This window comes from Lissotriton helveticus, chromosome 4_1 (assembly GCF_964261635.1).
Source record: "Lissotriton helveticus chromosome 4_1, aLisHel1.1, whole genome shotgun sequence".
Classification (NCBI taxonomy): domain Eukaryota; kingdom Metazoa; phylum Chordata; class Amphibia; order Caudata; family Salamandridae; genus Lissotriton; species Lissotriton helveticus.
In genome coordinates this window covers 363,089,796-363,104,296 of record NC_136063.1, presented here as the reverse complement: position 1 = coordinate 363,104,296, position 14,501 = coordinate 363,089,796, and the positions used below count along the sequence as shown (strand labels likewise).

General features: G+C 45.8%; 1 protein-coding gene across 1 annotated transcript in view; it reads left to right on the top strand.

Annotated features, from left to right (window-relative positions):
• Positions 1-14,501, top strand: part of LOC144827999 (fibrocystin-L-like) — a 1,093,512-nt gene that overhangs the window by 76,910 nt on the left and 1,002,101 nt on the right. Inside the window, exons 6-7 of the mRNA XM_078686146.1 lie at positions 11,176-11,269; positions 11,638-11,691. Coding sequence (XP_078542272.1) covers positions 11,176-11,269; positions 11,638-11,691 — 148 coding nt within the window. The remainder of the gene's footprint in view (positions 1-11,175; positions 11,270-11,637; positions 11,692-14,501) is intronic.

The window sequence follows — 14,501 nt, the reverse complement described above, 5'->3', positions numbered from 1 at the left end:
CGGGGCATAGTAGAAGTTTGAGGCCGACCGCGATCAAGCCCTGGTCAGACACGCTAAGCAGGAGGCCCGGCCAAAATGTTACCTTCACACCTAGAAACATTTCTGGAGTATTTTCTCTCAACGTAGTACATTCCTCTCCAGCAGGCCGATTTCGATGTAACATCATCAGATCACTTTTCAGAGAGGCCTCGGTCAAATCCTGGAAGTCTGGTGCTCCGGAGCTTTTAGCGGGACGAACCTGAAGTCCAGGCCGCGTCGCAGTTGAAGGTAGTCGACTTGACTTTCGATGTTGTGCAGGTCCGCTTTTTCCAAATGTTTCTCCCAAACTTCTAGAACTTCTTCCTGAAGTTCTTCTTGAGGGCTCAAAGTGTATAAAACACAAATCCAAGGGTCTAGAAGTTCTGAGTTGCTCCTTGGAAGTTTGAACTATAGTTCCCACAATGCTACTGCCAAATCCTTGAAAGTTCACTGGACGCACTCAAGGTTGAGGACTTCTTGGAGGAAATGGTGCACACAAGTTCTTTTAACCTGTTGTTTTCAGGGAGTCCACTCCTTAATCCTTTTTGAAGCAATACAAAGTTCTCAGTGCTGTAGTTCTAAGTGTGCAACAGGAGCAGTTTTTCAGAGAGCAGTCCTGTGTGGTGTAGACCAAGGTACCAGTAGGGCAATTCTTCAATTCTTCTTCTTCTTGTAGTTTTAGGTAGCAAATTTAAATTCAGAATTGCTCTGTAACTCTCACACATGTGTTCAATGATCTGTGGTGACAAGCAGGGGGCACCCCTTTCCAATGGGGGGCAAGGTTCCACCCAAGTGTGGCATCTTCTTGTCCCACAAAGTACTGCACTTTTAAAATTCAAGATGGATGAATGATCTCCAAGAGTGTAAGACCTGGCTAAACCAACCCACTGGTGTGGCTCATTTCATTTTCAAAGTCCAAGCTATATATCGGACATTCTCTAGCATAGGGTCCGGTTGGGAAAGTACCAGTGGGCCACCTCATCAGTCTACTCTGCTTGCTTTCCCCCCTCTTACCATGGATGGGTTTGACAAACGTGCGTTGCAGATCAAATCTGGATCTCCCTCTGATCCAGTAAGGCCTGCTCTCTTTCGAGATCAGGCTTTTATAGGACGCTCGGCTGTGCAGTCCCTTGTCAACCTTTCCTTGGAATCGGGCGTAGTTCCAGCTAGGTGGAAGCAAGCTGTGGTGTCCCCAATTATTAAAAAGCCCTCACTGGACCCGTCTAAGCCTGAAAGTTACCGTCCCATCTCGTTGCTACCCTGGCCGGCAAAGATCACAGAGGCCCATGTCAACTTGGCCCTGTCTGAACATCTTGCCCGGACCAATGCCCTCGACCCCACACAAAACGGCTTCCGTGCTGGTCACAGCACGGAGACCGCGTTACTTGTGATGGTGGAACATCTCCGTGCAAGGCTGGATGCTGGTCAAACGGCGGCGCTTATATTGTTAGACCTTAGCGCCGCCTTTGACACGGTATCTCACAGCATCCTCCTGCATCGGCTCGAGGAGTATGGCATTGGCGGCCAGGCGTTGCGATGGTTCCGCTCCTTCCTTGACGACCGCTCCTTTTGTGTTGCCATTCCTCCCTTCAAATCCAAAATCCAACCACTGGCCATGGGGGTTCCGCAGGGGTCCTCGCTGAGTCCCACGTTGTTCAACCTTTACGTGAGACCGCTGGCTGATGTCGCTAGGCAGTGGGGCCTAACTTTGGTCTCATATGCCGACGACACACAGCTGGCGGTTACTCTCAGCGGGGACGCGGAGACTGAGGCCCCTAGGTTTCAGTCTGGACTGAAGGCGGTGGCCAGCTGGTTGACAGGTAACTGTCTCCAGCTAAATGCCACTAAAACAGAGGTGATGGTTGTCGGTAAGGGAGTGGAGCTGTGGGGCGACCAATGGTGGCCTTCAGAGCTGGGACCCACTCCAACTCCGGTGTTGGAGGTGAAAAATCTGGGGGTCTGGCTGGATGCGGGCCTCACCTTTGTAGGGCACACCAAAAAAACTGCTGCCTGCTGCTTCGGTCTGTTAAGAGGCTTGAGACCTGTTCTCAAGTTCTTCGATGCCCCGACCAGGCAGCTGATGATCCAGGCAACTATCATCTCTCGCCTGGATTATGCTAGCTCTCTTCTGGCCGGGGCTAACCAGGCCGAGTTAACTCGCCTGCAGCGGGTTCAGAATGCTGCGGCTAGGGCGATTGTTGGCCTGCCCAGATTCTGTTCGGTGACAAATGTTCTGCGCTCCCTACATTGGCTTCCTGTAAGGAAGCGTATCCTCTTTAAGGTTCTGTGTCTTGCTTTCAAGATCTTGAGAGGTATAGGCCCGGAAATTTTATCCAGCTGTCTTTCCTTCTATGTTCCCACCCGTACCCTCCGTTCCCAGGGTCTGGCTCTTGCTGTGGTCCCCAGATTCAGACTTAGTCGTATGGGCGGCCGCTCTTTTAGTGTTAAGGCTGCAGCAGCTTGGAACTCCCTCCCTGTGGAAATTCGCCTGCTGGAGGACCTTTTGACCTTTCGGAGGGCTATAAAAACATTCCAGTTTTAAGCTGTTTTTCCGTAGTATTATTTTCTTGTTGTGTTATGTACTACCTTGTCTCTGCGCCGGGACGCTCCTTGGCTGGAGTATCTGTGCGCACAATAAATTAATATAACATAACATAACATAACATAACATAACATTAGCACTCCCCCTGCCCTTCTGCAAATTCCCTTCCTTGCCTTGCCATCTGGCTGTGGGGTACAGGATGTGGGTGTAGGTGGGTCTGGCATTCCTTTATGTTCTACTCTCTCTTTGAAGCCCAGCTTGATTTACCCAGCCCATTCTCTGCAGCTACAGAGCTCTCTCCATCATATAGCTCTCTGAGGCTGCCTATCACCTTCTCAAAGCAGCATGATTAGCCTGTTATGGCTGACCGTCAGGACAGCCCACTAGAAGGCAGGATTTTCGCTTATAGAAAAGAAAGTTCTATACATTTTCTGTACAAGCTATGATAAATTCAACCGTGGCAAGTTGTTGGATTTATCATTACTAATCATTTAAGTCTTTGAATGACATTTTGAGCAATAGTTACATTGAAATAAAATGTTCCAACGTTAGCCTATGGAGCTAATAATCTACAGTGGGGAAACATGGAATAGGCAGTTTTTCCTCACCTGGGCTTGTAATACATCTTTTATAATTTCCCTGCTTATAGTTACATGGCACCCCACCCCTGGGGCACCTAGGGGAGACCATAGGGGGGTTTCATATTTACAAATAAGGTAGATTACCCCAGGGCCGGCTTTAGGGCAGTGCGACCGGTGCGGCTGCACTGGGAACTGACATCTGGAGGGGGCGCTGACCTTGGGGGGGTACTGTTTTTAGGTCGAGCGACCTGTCTCAATGCGCATGCGCATTGAGCGGAGCGAGAGATAAAGGGGCTTAAACAGAGCTTACCGAGATTGGGCGATTCCATGCAGTGTCCGTGAAAAGGAGCTCAATGCGCAAGCGCATTGCCATAGAATAGCGCGTGCACAGGAAAGACAGCCATCTGCCGCCAGCAGCTTCACTTCAAAGGGATCATTTCGCACTCTCAGGCATTTCTCCTCCCTAATTTATTCACTGCCGACGGCCAGCCGTACTTTCACTTTGACGGCGCCAGGCCGTCTCTTGTTGTCTATATCTCTCTCATGTTTTCTCTCGTCCCTTCTTTCTGCTCATCCTTTCTTCCTCTTTGGCCTCCCCGTTGCTCTCTTCTCCTACTTCTCCTTACTCTATTTTTCACCTGTCCCTATCTCTTATCTGCCCGTTCTTTCTTTTGTCTCCCAGACGGATGCTGTCCGATCCGCCATAGCCTTCTAGCAAATCTCACTCAAAGTACGGCCACTCTGGATTGCTCGCATAGAACTCCGCCCTCTTCTTCCGGCTAATGCTACTATGTCCAATCTCACGCTCACCATCTCCCCTGAAGGCTGCTCCTCCCTGTACCGCCCGCCTAATCTCAACAGAGCTGTCATGCCCTCCACAGACTGCAGCTGGTATCCTGTATCTGCTTGCTTCTGGGTTTCGTTCTCCGATCTTCACCTGTCTTGCCTATTCCCTCTCCTCCCTACTCTTTCTAGCAGTTTTTGCCTCAGTCTGTCAGTGCCTCTTACTTTCTCTGTGTGGCCACTGTTTCTTTCCACTTCAACTCTTCGCTACTTCCCTCTTTGTGTTTTACACTCCCACTTCTTCTAATCTGCTGTCATATACATTTGCTCCACCCTGCGTTCAGCCTCTGTCGTCTCCTTTCACCGTTACCTGCGCCCCGCCCCCTTGTACACAGTGCGCTTGCACATTACAATTGTGTGCGTTAACAACTGTACCACCATCCCAGGAACGCATTTGGGTAAGACTGTTCCCTTAGTAAATCTGTTTCCGCCTCAAATAGCTTTGCTGACCTAAAATTGTTATATTTATCAGCCTTAAAAAATGTCGAAGGAGGCACAAGGAGAGTTATTTGCAAAGGACCAGCTTGCTGCCTGTTTCTTGAGTTGAATCAGGGTCAGTCGGGGATAACTACAGATACAAGAAATCCAAAACAAAACTGATACAGCATAAATTGGCTGCTGTGTGATGAAGTCTCCCATCGAAGGTTTGGACTATTTGTCTGTTTTCTGTGTCTCCTACCATGAGACTGTAGAAAGCAAATCTACCATTATGCTAATCTCGAAGCCTATAAAGGGGTAAACCCTTCCATTAGGTATCAAATGCAAAACAAGCATTGGCGTAGCCAATAGGTCTCGCCTTTGGAACCTTGTAAGTTTTTAATTATGCAGCATAATATCCTTGGTGCAACATTAACTGTTGCATGGCTAATGTCCCAAAGGCGAGACCTATTGGCTATGCCAATGCTTGTTAACAATAACTTTTGATTGGAGAGGTGAAAAACACTTTTTCCAGGTGGTAGTGAGAGAATGCGAGGAGGCTTCATGGGGCGTCGGGCACCAAAAATGATTCTCATACCGAGTGCCCCCTGCCAGTTTGGATTATTTATCAATTTATTCATGCAATGTTTTTCTATAGTACTGATGCATCATGAGGAATACTAATGGGGAAAAGTTGTGATTAAAGGAACATTCTTTGAATTGATCAATATATGGAATTACAGGAAAGAAGTTAAGAAACTGTGAGATGAGGTGGAATTAGATGTGAGAAGTGTCGGAAAGTGTGGTATTATGCTGTGAAGTTGATCAATCTTCATTATGCAATACCGTCACATTACCCCAAATCGGTCCTTTTGAATCAGACAATAAATCCCTAACTCAGTCCTGGTAGTGAGGCACAGAACAGTCAAGCTTTTCTAGAGGAACATGTTTTAGCATTTCAGAGTGCCAACATAGACAATAAGTAATTGACACAACTCGTTCAGAGTGCCAACATGGACAATAAGTAATTGACACAACTCGGAAGAAACCCAACACCAATTATATAAATAATACAGATTTTTATATATATTTAGACACCAAAATGAAGACAATCAGATGAATATAACCAGAGTTGTGGATTTGTTAAGGAAAAATAAATCAGTGCATTAAACTTGCAAAACAGTAACGTTGCCGTCAATGTGAAAAATCACTCGGTCACTTCCAGGTTGAGTGGAGTATAAACCACTGGGGGTGGTAAGGTGATGCGAGTCCCAGAACCAGGCTCCTACAGTCAGTTGAATTTCACCTTGCTCATAGGGCCCGGGTGCACAGTTGTCCTGGCTATCCCTGGTGCTGAACTCGGGAGCAGCTTGTGCTGGTTTTGCTGCTTGGAGGAAGGGGATGCAAAACCTCGACAATAGGGCCACTGAAGTGGTGGGTTAAAGATGGTGTGGGTTTCCCATGAAACAGTGTCGAACAAAAGTAGTGGTAGCCGTACTGGCCACCAACAAGCTTTCGCAGTAGCAAACATAACTTTTGGTTACTTCGACATCCTGGAGTCCTGGAGAACACAGTAGCTGCCTAAAACTTGCTGGAGGTCAGGACTGCATTTCCCACAATGCTCTGGACCATTTATTTTTGTGCGATCCATCGGCAGGCTCAAAGGCCAGTACTTCTTTGGTCCCAGGAGTGAGATGTGCCTGCGGGCTGCAGTGGACTTATATCTCTAGTCCAAGGGAGTTCTGGAGTTGCCTTTGACTTGCAGAGAGGTTACTCTTTCCTTTGGAGGTTATCTCAGGTCCAGGACCAGTCATGGTGTAGCAGGGTGGCTGTCACAGTTGCAGATCATCGCACCTTTTGCTTTGTGCAAGTCTGGAAGTCACAGTCAGGGGCCTCTTCTTTGTCCTTGGTAGGAACTCAAGCAGATCTGAGGTTCTGGTGCCAAGGTAGCCCCTTAAATCCTAGATTTAGAGGTGTGGATACATATAGCCAATGGGATACTAGGCTCAAAAACAAATCTGTACTGAGGTGACCACATCTGGGAATCCGGGCTACCTTTTCTACCCAGGAAAATCTATTCTACCTCTTTAAATAATGGCAGAAACCTTCCATAGCTGTACAGACCAGATAACCCACACTAGGGGTGTGGCTAGCCTTCTGGAGGTGTACGTCTTTTGACTACCTAACTTTCCCTCCTGCCCGGGTGCAAATGTGCCTGGGGGTAGATGGCTGGCATTTCCTCCTCTGGGGGGGTAGCCAAATTACATTTTAGAGGTGGCAAAAGTTTTGAAAGTAACCGCTCTGATATTCCACTTCACTAGCTATCCTGTCAGGGAGGGAGGTGACACCTCCTGCCCCAGCATTCCTTTATGATTCAGATTCGATATGCTTTATTCGATTTTGTATAAAATCATGAAAGCGTACAATTACAAAATACAATCAAGGTTAAAAAAAAAGTACATACATATGAAGCACAGATTATCTACAGGTTAAAAATCAGACATATGCTCACCCTGTGAGTGTAACTTTCCTGACAATAACATACTGTACCGGGATCATGATGACAGTTCTTCCATTACATCAAAAGGGAATGTGCAAGGGGTTTGCAGTAGTTAAAAAATGGTATACGGTATTCCAATTTCTTCGCTCCAACCCAGACCTGCTCTCATTCCGGAAAAAATTGAAGACACTGCTATTTGCTAAATCCTCCGAGCTCTAACCCCTGTGCCTCGTCACGTCTTGTCTCACTTAGCGCTTGGACGCCCCTGGGCAGCAACCGCGCTTAACAAATTTATTTTCATTTCATTTCATTTCAATACTACAATAAAGCGGTAAGCAAACTCCTCTACCCAGCCTGGTACAATCCTGAGTCATTGGGCCGGAGGCAGGGATATATGATGTGTTTGGATAGAAGTCATGTAAATCCCAGATGGATATGGGGCCATCGCCTTCTTTAGGTTGCCAAGTTCGGAGGTATGGGACAATGTTTCTGCTCCTGAATCTTATTAGTATCAAGTCACCAATAATGTCTTTCGGAAGGGGGCCCAGCCAACCCACTCTCCTCACGCTCACAATCCCGCCGTCAAGATCATTGGGCAGGGGTCTATTTTTAGACAGCCAAAACTGGACCTTATTTAACAGGTCATGTTGTCTCTCTGTTTTTCCCTTTTTCAATTGCGGGACTCATGAGAGGATGCATACAAATGGGGCTGCCTCTGGAGGTAGATGTATTCTAGGAACCCTGTTGCGCTCTACTCTGGGGACAAAATTTTCCGGTGTTATGGGTTTAGGAGAGGCTTTAGAAAAGTTTGAGGGGAGAATGGTGGGAACTGGTGCTCGAGTTTGGACAGCTTTATTTTGAGTGGTAGGTTTAGACTTATTTGAGGTAGCAATTGACAAGGGATGGGTAGGTATAGAAACATGGGTAGAGGTTGACAAATTAAAGTTGATTTTTCCCTCGATCCCTGTCAATCTATCCCCCAAGATGTTAATTTTGTCAATTAGGGGGTGTATAATTGATTTGATCAGTTGTTCGATCATTGGATATAGGGCCATCTGGGGAGAAGGAGCTAGATCGTCTAGTTTATCAGCCACCTCTGCTGTTAGGGGAAAATTGGTAGGAGGTGGAGTCAGGATTGGGGCTTCAGTTTGTATTTTTTGGACTTTAGATTGGCTCTCATATTTATCCCCGTCATGTTTCCTTTTGTTAGGTGTGGCTCGGACGGATACTGTACATTGTGTGTTTGTTTTTGTAAATATAGAAAAGGGTTCCAGCACTTTCTCATTTGTAGTTAACGAATTGATATTATTTGGTGGGATGATAATCCTGCAGGGGCATAGCTGGTCTTGCACAGACTGTTTAATTCCTCCAGTAGTGAGAGTCTACACGTTGTATTGTTTGTTTGAGGAGGGGAATGATTACAAGGTGGACTGACTATGGGCTGTTGGCATTTATTTTTATCAGCGACTGTACATGCAGGTAACAGTGTGTTATTTGTGCGCTTAACTTGCATCCTCAGACAAGTGTCCGACCGCAGCGCTAGTTTTGTAACAACTCCTTTCTGGGTCATGATATGACTTGGATGTGAATAGAGAATATTGGGCAAATACTACTGACCAGTACAATATGTCAATTAGTGGCTTTACCTCCTCCAGGTGAGCCAAGTGGTGGGGCCCGTCCCGTCCTCCTCGTGCCTCTGAGGGCCACAGAGGGCCCGCCCTTTGCCCGGGCTTTGCCCGGCGTCCCGCGAGTGAGGGCTGACGACAGTTATATGTGCCTCCTGGCGCTACAAATGGGTCACGTGGTTCCCTGGGCTGCTGGCGGTTGTGGTTCCCTGTCCTGCACTCCACGGCGGCCAGCACTTCCCCAGGTGGAAGTGGGAGCGGGAGGGGGCAGCAGGAGGTAGGCATGCAGCAACCCCAGCAGGACAAGCAGGTCGGCAATCCTCCTCCCGGACTCCCCCAACGACAACAGGCAAGGTCCGGTGTGCTCCCCCACATTAAACCATGCACCATGCAATGTGGCAGTATAACAGAGTAGCAGTGTGGAGATTTTTTTTGGCAGCAAGTAAACCAAATATCCAGATGCTGGGGCTAAGAAAAAAAAAAAAAAAAAAAAGAAAGGGGGGAAAAACTAATTTTTATCTTTATCACCTGTGTCTTTTATCCTCTATGCCACCTCTGAACAATCTCAAAATATCAAAATCCAATAGAAAGCCAGAATTTGCCCAAGAGTGCAGATTTCAAAGCTGTGCCCACGTGAGTTTTTTCAGCCATTTGCCACTGTTCCTCCTCGATACAATGTGGCCCATGTAGTGCAACAAAGTATCAACAATATATCAAAAAATGAAAAGATGAGTCGTTTTCATGTAGGCTCTTCGTGCTTTGGCTTCTATTTTGGCTCCGCTAGGTCAAAATCTTGACACTTGCTATGGCTTGCTATGGCTCTCGGCTCTTGGCGGTTTCACCCGCTTCAGCTGTCTTTTCCCGGCGTTTACTCCTAGCGCGGCTTGCTATGGCTCGCGGCTCTTAGCGGTTCCCCCCGCCTTAGCCTGGTGTCTCGATCCTGCGGCCTCAAAAGCTTTTCCCGTGTCCAGCTACGAGCACACACTACAATCCTCTACACTCCGCTTCAGCTCTGCTTGACCGCCGCAGCTCTCCACTGCCGTGCCACGGTCACCTGGCTGTGGATTTGCTAATCCCAGAGTCCTGTCCCGGCGGTTCGTTCCAGCTCCTTGCTCCCTGCATACACCGCCGTTGGAGGCGGCGGCTAAGCCCAGATCACCTCCTGCCTCAAACGATTCACCACGTCCACATTCGATTAAGTTTTCCTGGGGTGCTTATGCTCCGTACGCCGTACTCCGCATCAAGTGGGAGAGAGGGATACTGCTGCAACTCCGCGGCGGCTTCGGTCCGCCATCTTACTCCTCCCCCCTCGAGGACTCCATTCCTTTATGTTTGAATCCTGGGAGTGTTTACACCTCCTAGCAGAGGGTCAGATTGCTGTCTTGGTGGCAGCATCTGCAGGCTGTCAGCCAGTGCACAGCAAAGGCCGGGGACAATCAGTTGGACAACCTCTAAGGTAGCCTCCAGGATGCATGTCACATTCAATCTAACTTTAGAACAAGGTCAGGTTTGATGAGAACAGTTGTTTGATACCAAAGATGACACTTTCAATGGAAGCATAATAGAGCTAGCTAACTGGGAGTGCCCGGGTTCTAGCCCATGTTTTCCAATAGCCCCCTGAACACTTATAGTAGCCCCTAATGGAAGGAGGCTACTATAGGGACATGTACATTTTCACTTATATGTCCATACTTTTAATATATTGTGCTCTGCCTCCTGGGCTCAGAAGGCCTACCTTATGGGTGACTGACATATCTACAAAATAGTGCAATGACCTTGCTACTCATGGGGAGGGCAAAGTTGAGTTGGAGCAGTTGCTGTGATCCTGCAGTCTGCAATGGCAGAGCTGCTCTCATCTCTTTACTTGGGTCACTCAGGTTGGCATAATCAATGCTGCAGGCCCTGGTGACCCTTGTAGCTCACATGCCATGGGTACCACTGGCACCACTTACCAGGGACTTACTTGTAAGGGGGTTCAATTCTTTGCTAGTTGGGGTTACCAATACACATATACGATACTTTAGGTAGTGATAACTGGCACTGGGGCCTAGTTGCCAGGCTTCAGTACATTTTCAGAGTCAAAACTACCAGCAGTGGAGAAACAAGTGTGGGGGTGACCATACAAAAGGGGTGCATTCCTACAAGAAGCAATAGAGAATTCCAGATAAACAAATAAAACAATTGTGGGATATAACAAACATTGAAAGTAAATGTATAAAAGGAGCATTTCTTCTCCTTATTTGATGAGTTGGAATTGGAAGAGATGCTTTTTCATCTTTTTCCTCAAGGACTTGACATTCAGACAAGTTCTTAGTATAGGAGAAGGAGATTTGGTTCCTTGAAATGAGAATTTGGCTTAAAAGCTGTGACAAGATACTGGGTGATCCAGTTTAGGTGCTATTTTGCTCGGTATATTATCACAGTCTTCCACCATGATACTCCAACTGCAGTAAAGATGTTTTGCATGCTACTGTCCTTTGCTTTTTCCTGACGATCTGAGCCTAACCAATAGTATACTGTGCATCTACTCATGTTTATTGAAACTGATGTTAAAATTGAACTCGTGAATCGTCATGTCAAATATTTGTTTAGGACATCTCTCATGATGAAAAGTTTACTTGTATGGTGACCTTTATTTAATGTGTTCAGGTTCAATGATCACCATCAGTGGAAACATCTTTACTGATGTCTACGGCAGTAGTACCGCTGTCAGTTCGAATGGCGTCAATGCTCGAATTTTGAGGTAATTTCTATGAACGATATTGATGTGTCCCTCAAATCACTAAATATATATATATTAACATGTATGGATACTTGTAGATGTTTTGTACATGCATGCATTCTTGTATCATTTCCCCATGTATGTCAATAATTATATTTGTCACAGTCTAAAAAAAATTCTCAAATCTGAGTGACTTTTCTATGGTTCCCACAGCTGCACTGCTTTGCGTTATACTGCTTTCTAACACAATCACAACCATCCTAAGCAATCATGGTGGATATAACTAATTCCAGTATTCATTTATGTTTGAAAAAGAATGTTCTTCCTGATTATGACATTGTGCATTATAAACGTGTTATATTATTTTACTATCTCACCCCCATTTTCAGAACCTATGCAGGAGGAATGCCTTGTGAGCTGCTTGCACCCAACTCAGACACTCTGTAAGTACCATGCATGCTAACATGTAGCGGCTTGAATTGTAAAGCTCTTCTGAATTTTTAGGGAGTTGTCACGCTAAATAAAATCTGCCGGTAATTTTCAATACATTGTGCATTAGAAATTATTATGTAGAATGTGTTTTTTACATATATGGACTACGTGCCTAATTACTTAAAAAATAAGTGCAGGGGCACAAAAGTAATCTTGGGTGCCAGCAAGGATGCCTGCATTGACGCGAGGTTGCCAAACTGGCACCAGAGCTGGGGGGGGGGGGGTGCGGGGGGGGTGCAGGAATGCACAGTACTGGATAAATAGAGTGCCTTTTTTACCCTTTCACTTTGACATAGTGCAGGGCAACAAAGTGACTTTCTGCGCTGCCCTATGCCAAAACCCCATAAATGAGGCCCTTAGTTCCTGTCTCATTGTAAATGCTGGTGCTCACCACCTGCAACCACTGACACAAACTAAGCATAGTAATGTCCACATGGATTACAAGCCAAGAGATCTCCCAGATCTCTGACAGGCTATTTAGAATGATTGCATGATATAAACTACCAGGAAGCTGTTAAACACAAATATCAATCTCCATTTGCAGTAAAAGATTTAAAATGCAGCATTTTTTGAGCTTTTGTACCAGCATGTGTGACAGTGTGAATGTCACGAGTGAGGAGATTCACAGTAACAACAAAAATCACATAATACATGTTGCTATTGCAGTGGTGGAAACATAGCATACAATTGACAGTGCACTGGTTCCTGCAGTTGGTGACGGTTCACATTCCTCGCCATATTTGGTGTTAGAGCACTTCATTGGACATTATCCATATAATTAAATCATGGCTTAATTTGAACTGCTGGTTCCTGGTGGGACCACCTGTACTAATTTTTGGGGGCCAGCGTTTATTTTCCCTTATCACATATTTCCCTAAAGCAAGACAGAAAAAACACACAAATGGGAGAGTAAGGAGAAAAAGACGAAAAAACCTCACCAAGGGAGAAGCAGGAACCTGCAGGAGTGAGATACAGGGGCAGGGAGTGCCTGGTACTGTATTAGAGAAGCGTAAGGTGGATTCAAGACTATGCACCTTGGTACTCGGTGTGCTGATATTTAATGGCGCCAGACCGGCTTTTGAGCAGTGCTTTGTGCACCTAGTACACATTTTTGTCTTACACAGCTTCAAAAAGTGCTTTTCAAACAATTACATGTTCATTGAAAATACTGAGAGAGCGCAAACTGATATAAATATATGAGTACATCACACTTACCTATAGAGAGCATAATTCATGAAGAGAAATGCCATGAGTGCTAATAGTATCTGAAATTATATTCTAAATGTATATCTAATATAGAGATTTAAGTAGAAGTGGAATTAATACAGAAAGGTGTGACATTATATGATTTTATTAGACGAGATTATTTTGAATCTATGTCGTGTAGCTGTTAACACATAAGATGGTCTGTGGTAAAACGCAGAACGTGGTAGGCCTCAGGGCCAGAGCTGGAGCTAAAAGGGAAGGTGTTTCTTTTCACGACACAGATTGTTTAACGTTTTTGGTCATTGCATTAATGGGCCATGATTTAGAGTAATGTTTTCTAAATAATAGAATAAGAGTTTTAACATGCTTTAATTAAATGAAGAAATTGAATGCTATAATCATAATGTGAAATATTGTAGGCCTGAAATGTTTTAGCATTGATTTACACGTACATGTCTGGGCTGAGAAATGTTGCAAGCCTTTTTTTAGAAGTCTATGAGAGTTGGGTTCTTGGCGGCAGATATCTGTCTGCAACAGGAAAGGGGGGATCCAATTATAAGTGAATGAATAGAGGTCTGTTCAGTAGACGGCCCAGACATGGAGGAGGGTTCTGGAATGTTTAAGGGGTATCAGCGGGCCGGAGAAGAGACTGAGAAGCAAGGTCAACTCTAACGTCTGAGGCCCAATACAAAGCATCATGGAAAAAGCCTGAAGTTGCACCACGTGAGAGGCGTTTCGCAAGGGGCGTCTCAAATGTTGTTGACTGTTTTGTATTAGGGACAGCACCCCTGGGTGGAGTTAGAGCAGAGACCTGAGGACCCTTTAGAGAGCGGATGGGTAGGCAGTGAGGGGTCATGACTGGAGAACTTTAGGTTTTCACCAAGAGACTTAGAGTGGGTGACTTCCCTTGGGGGTCATTCATTGCTGACACCTTTGTTAGGTTGGGATTTGGTTAAGTAGGGATACCATCTAGAACAGGGTAGGGACGCCTAACCTGTGTTTGTTTTCCTCCAACCTAAATGAAGGAGAGATATGCGTCTATGCTGATAGCTTTGCTATTTTTTAGAACTTGTGTTAGTGATTTCTGTTGCTCGTCTGAGGGCTTTTCGAGAGCACATGTATGTAATTGGACCTGTGTATCTCGTGAATCTCATTCTGAGATGCTTGTATTTGCAGCTCATTATATCTTTACAATAAACTTTTGAAACCTAGAAGTTGTCCGTGATCTTTGAGAGTAGAGTCCTTTCTTGGGTGAACTAATTTGCAGATAGGTACTGTTTCCTTCCAAGACAGGCAATAAAGGTTCAGTCGACCAGATCGAGGTTTGGATCAATAGATATAAGGTATCGATCAAAATCTCGCCCTTTCAGTTGGTAGCTATAGAGGATGGTTGCCTTCTTGAGGACGGTGACCTAGGCCAGGTTAGCTTACCCCAAGGCCCCTAGAAATCGATGATCGGAGGAACAGCCCGCAGATGAAGATCCGGATGACGTGAGACAGAAAAAGCAGCAGTATCGGTCGAGAGTGAGTATAAAGGGTTATGCGTGTTAGATTG